The following is a 4,782-nucleotide window of genomic DNA, read 5'->3' as shown; positions in this document are numbered from 1 at the left end:
CCTTGACAGTTGAGTATTTATTAGGGAAGCATCTGGGAGAATACACAATTTAATTAATTGCATTTCTGAAAAACATGGGGTTAAGTGACAGAATTTAATAGGAGGGTTTTTTGTGTTATTTTTCCCCTTTTCTCTACCTCTCCTTTGACGTCATTCTAATACCCACAGTCCAGTCTAATACGTGGCAGTAATGCACCTTTGAGATGAGTTGCCAACCGCCATTAAGCCTGGAAGAAGAAGAAGAAGCGAAATCCTTTCTTTTTAGCGAACAAGACTTTTATTTTGGTTTGGCGATGTGACGTCATACGGTTGCGCCGCTCTTCCGAGTCTGCGATTCGACTGAAGAAAGGTGTGTGTTTTTAATCATGTAAAGTGGTTAAATCAATACAAGTCATTCCGATAATTGTATATACATTTGTGTAATGAAACTATTACATAGTGTAACATTGTAACGCTTTACCTAGTGACATAAAGTTATTCTCTGTGACTAAAGCGCAAACACATAAGTAAACACGAAAGGTCTAATTTCTCTCATTATCGTGAATCAGTTTATAATAAACACGATTTCAGTCACTTGCTACTAAGTACTAATAAGATGAACAGAGCGTTTTAAACCTTTCAATTCAGTCAAAGAGTCCGCAAGCTGCTCAAAACAATGTAAATGCAATAATGACATTTAAAATAAACTGCAAACGTTGTAATTTATTAAATATAATATTGAGAAAATACCGAATAGAAATCTTAATGAACCTTCTATATATTGTATCACTTTATTCATTTGAGTTTTTATTATTCTTTATCTTAGGTCACCATTAACTCTCACCAGTGTGCTGACTACTGAACAAGGGAACTGATTGAGACGCACCCAGAGATTCAGTTAGCATTTATTTTTTTTATTTTCTTTATCATTCTCATCTTAAACAGGAAAAAGTGTCCAAACACACAGAAAAACACCTGCTCAAGCGACAGAGATCCACGTGACACTCTGTTATAAAGATGGCGTTTATTAAACAGGAGAGTGAAGACATTAAGATTGAAGAAGCATTCAGAGTCAAACATGAAGATACTGAGGAACAAACAGGTTGGTTTTCATTCTCTAAGCTGAACTCACTCATTTGATCCTTAATTGTTAAATGTGCAGCTGTACAGAAATGAATGATATTTCTAAATCTGCGATTCTCAACTGGTTTGCCCATGGGACCCTCATTTCCACATGGTCATGAAGCTTTGACCAACACACAAGTACTCTTCCTTACATGACACTTAAGGGTAGGGCTGCACGATATTGGGAAAAAATGACATTGCGATATTTTATTTTTCTGCGATATATATTGCGATATGAAATCTAATCAAATTTTTCCTTACAAACAAAAATGGGGTGAGCACACTTACATTCTCATATTAAATGATTTAAACATCAGAGTATTATTTAAATTAGAGTAAATTATTTGTTTGTAACTTTAACAAATACTGTACAACTTTTGATTTCAACAATAGAGGCTATAGCTTAAATGTTGAAATTAACGATGTTGTAGAACTGCAGTTTAGTAATAGTAAATGTTAAATAATGTAGTTAAATAGTTCAATAAATAGAACATCATTCTAAAGTGTTACAGATTTTTTTATACACCATTTCAGACGTTTTGTGAGTTCAGTGTTGGACAGGTCAGTTGTTTAAACCATTCATTAAATTGAATCGGTTCAAATGAATCATTAGTTCGCGAATCAAACGTGTACGGCACGCGTTGTGTAATTATCTCAGCAGTTTACGATACCGCACAAGATTTGACAACACAGAAAACATTTTATCACTGGATAGTGATGTTCGACACCGTGTCAATTGATTTTGATTAATATGCGCGAGGGAGAGAGAGCAAGACAGCGCTCGTGTTGTTTGATGACTGTGAAGGTGAGCGCGCTCGCTTTGTAACGTATTTCCGAAAGAAACTGAATACTAAATGAGGAAAAATTGTGGGCGTGGCTTTATTTTCCAACTATCACCTGATTGGATCTCGAAAAGTAGGTAGGTGCTGCATTGAGATCTGCCTCCATTTCTGAATGAAAGTTTATGATCGGTTTTTGAGGATTACTCGCCGCCTGAAACACTGCTAGCAGTCCCCTTCAGTTGAGAAATTTGCAGAGTTTTGTTGTAGCTTGTTCCACTTACCGTCAAACTTTGTGAGGTACCGGTGTACACTGACGGGACCGCATTATTTGTTAATGACAGATATCTCACAAACCCCATTTCGTGTTCTGTCCAATTTTTGAAGCATACGTTCTTGAAGTGCTTCGAGCACATCCGTGACCTCTCTTTAATCCCTCCTTCCTCGAAATGCAAAAATTCTAGCCATCTGGACCGTAACGAGGGAATTTTAGGGAAATGGAAAAGTGTTTCGCGAGTGCCACAGCCAAAAAGGCACCTCCTTTCACGCACTGTCAATGCTCGCAAACACACCAGGACAACTAGAGCCCCAGATACAGATCCCCTGTAAAGACCTTGTCTCAGACGACCACCAGGACAAGACCACAGGAAACAGATGATTCTTCTGCACAATCTGACTTTGCTGCAGCCTGGAATTGAACTACTGGTTTCGTCTGGTCAGAGGAGAACTGGCCCCCCAACTGAGCCTGGTTTCTCCCAAGGTTTTTTTCTCCATTCTGTCACCGATGGAGTTTCGGTTCCTTGCTGCTGTCGTCTCGGGCTTGCTTAGTTGGGGTCACTTCATCTACAGCGATATCGTTGACCTGATTGCAAATAAATGCACAGACACTATTTAATTGAACAGAGATGACATCACTGAATTCAATGATGAACTGCCTTTAACTATCATTTTGCATTATTGACACACTGTTTTCCTAATGAATGTTGTTCAGTTGCTTTGACGCAATGTATTTTGTTTAAAGCGCTATATAAATAAAGGTGACTTGACTTGACTTGACTATTACTTCAGATTCATGTAAAACAGAGTCGCATGGTTGAAAGTTGAGTCATGTGGTTCTGTCTCAAATTGTATGTCTGATTCTTCCTCTTCCAACTCCAGGCGAGGTCTTTTGGGTGGTCTGAAACCAGGAGTCTTTATAGGTGTTGATGAGAACAGTAAATCATAGGAGGTTGATGTGGTTATAGTTCCAATATAGTTAGTTGCCTGTGAGCTAAACAAAAAAAAAAAAAAGGAACATACAATTCTGACTTTTTGGTAATACAAAAATGGGCTTTATAAAGTGTTAATTAAACCAAAAAATAACTGTGTGTTAGAAAGAATACAAGATCGATTTGCTTGCAATGACATCACAGGACACCTCAGGTCCAAAATCTGTGGCCATTTATTAAAATTGAAAGCTTTGTGCCATTAAATTATTAACTTGTATTGTTCTCTTTTTACTTTAGACATCATGCTCCTGAAAGAGGAAAGTGAAGAACTAAATGAAGTGGAAGACAAAGATCAGTATGAGAAATATGATTTTATTGGAGAAAGTTTGTATAGTTGCTCACAAACTAAACAGAATGTACAAAACAAAGCTCAAAAGACAGGAGATTTAACCTGCCAACAGTGTGGAAAGAGTTTCACTAAAAAAGGAAGCCTTAAAGACCACATGAGAATTCACACCGGAGAGAAGCCTTACTCCTGCCAGCAGTGTGGAAAAAGTTTCACTAGAAGTGGAACCCTTCAAAGGCACAATAGAGTTCACACTGGAGAGAAACCTTACACCTGCCAACAGTGTGGAAAGCGTTTCTGTGAAAAAGGAAACCTCAAATGCCACATGAGTGTTCACACTGGTGAGAAATGTGAAGAACTAAATGAAATTAAAGACAAAGATCAGTCTGAAAAACATTTCACTGGAGAAAGTTTTAGTTGCTCACAAACTAAACTGACAACACAAAAGAAAGCTCAAAAGACAGGAGATAGAAGTCATTTCACCTGCCAACAGTGTGGAAAAAGTTTCGTTGAGAAAGGAACCCTTAACAGGCACATTAGAATTCACACTGGAGAGAAGCCTTACACCTGCAAACTGTGTGGAAAGAGTTTTACTGATAGTGGAAACTTTAATTCTCACATGAGAATTCACACCGGAGAGAAGCCTTACTCCTGCAAACTGTGTGGAAAGAGTTTCGTTCGAAAAGGAAACCTAGAGAGCCACATGAGAATTCACACTGGAGAGAAACCGTACACCTGCCAACAGTGTGGAAAGAGTTTTAGTCAACAAAGAAACTGTAATTTTCACATGAAAATTCACACCGGAGAGAAGCCTCACTCCTGCAAACTGTGTGGAAAGAGTTTCATTCAAAAAGGAAGCCTAAAGAGACACATGACAATTCACAATGCTGAGAAACCGTGCACCTGCCAACAGCGTGGGATGAGTTTTAGTCAACAAAGAAACCTCAAAGGCCACATAAGTGTTCACACTGGAGAGACATGTAAAGAAGTAACTGAAATGGAAGACAAAGATCAGTCTGAGAAACATGATTTTACTAGAGAAATTTCTTTTGAGCTCTCTTTTGTGAAGTCCGTTTAGTTTGTGAGAAACTAAATGGACTTCACAAAAGAGAGCTCAAAAGAGATAATCCTTCTATTGTTCAGCCTCCGTTTACCTTGTCTAATAGGTGCTCAAAATTCGCTTCAAAGCTGTATTTTTTTAGATGCACAAATGTCCTCATAATGCAATCGTGGCACCTTGGACAAAGACACTGCAGCTGTCTCCCAAAGTGAAGTGCATTGACATTGAAGGCCACGATTCCGAAGTGCACAAAGGACCCTTCAAAGTGCGTGAGACGCTTTGCCT

General features: G+C 38.3%; 1 protein-coding gene across 3 annotated transcripts; it reads left to right on the top strand.

The window, feature by feature from the left end:
* Positions 1-241: 241 nt before the first annotated feature.
* Positions 242-4,553, top strand: LOC132106075 (gastrula zinc finger protein XlCGF57.1-like). Of its 3 annotated transcripts, none has more exons than XM_059511698.1 (3): positions 242-349; positions 925-1,081; positions 3,389-4,553. In XM_059511698.1, exons 2-3 carry the CDS (start codon positions 997-999, stop codon positions 4,513-4,515), a joined length of 1,212 nt encoding a protein of 403 aa, XP_059367681.1. In that variant the 5' UTR covers positions 242-349; positions 925-996; the 3' UTR covers positions 4,516-4,553. The 3 variants fall into 3 exon arrangements, with proteins under 3 accessions (XP_059367681.1, XP_059367680.1, XP_059367682.1); XM_059511697.1 differs by having other exon boundaries at positions 331-349; positions 806-1,081; XM_059511699.1 differs by lacking the exon at positions 242-349 and adding an exon at positions 806-876.
* The last annotated feature ends 229 nt before the right edge of the window (positions 4,554-4,782 follow it).

The sequence above is a fragment of the Carassius carassius genome, chromosome 26 (genome assembly GCF_963082965.1).
Source record: "Carassius carassius chromosome 26, fCarCar2.1, whole genome shotgun sequence".
Classification (NCBI taxonomy): domain Eukaryota; kingdom Metazoa; phylum Chordata; class Actinopteri; order Cypriniformes; family Cyprinidae; genus Carassius; species Carassius carassius.
The sequence above is the reverse complement of the archived record's forward strand: the minus strand, read 5'-3'. Positions and strand labels throughout refer to the sequence as shown.

Bases quoted from the DNA above. Each gene is read 5' to 3' on its own strand.
- LOC132106075 (XM_059511698.1), top strand. From the start codon at position 997: ATGGCGTTTATTAAACAGGAGAGTGAAGACATTAAGATTGAAGAAGCA. The intron at 1,082-3,388 runs GTTGGTTTTCAT...TTTTTACTTTAG, and splicing joins AGATACTGAGGAACAAACAG to ACATCATGCTCCTGAAAGAG.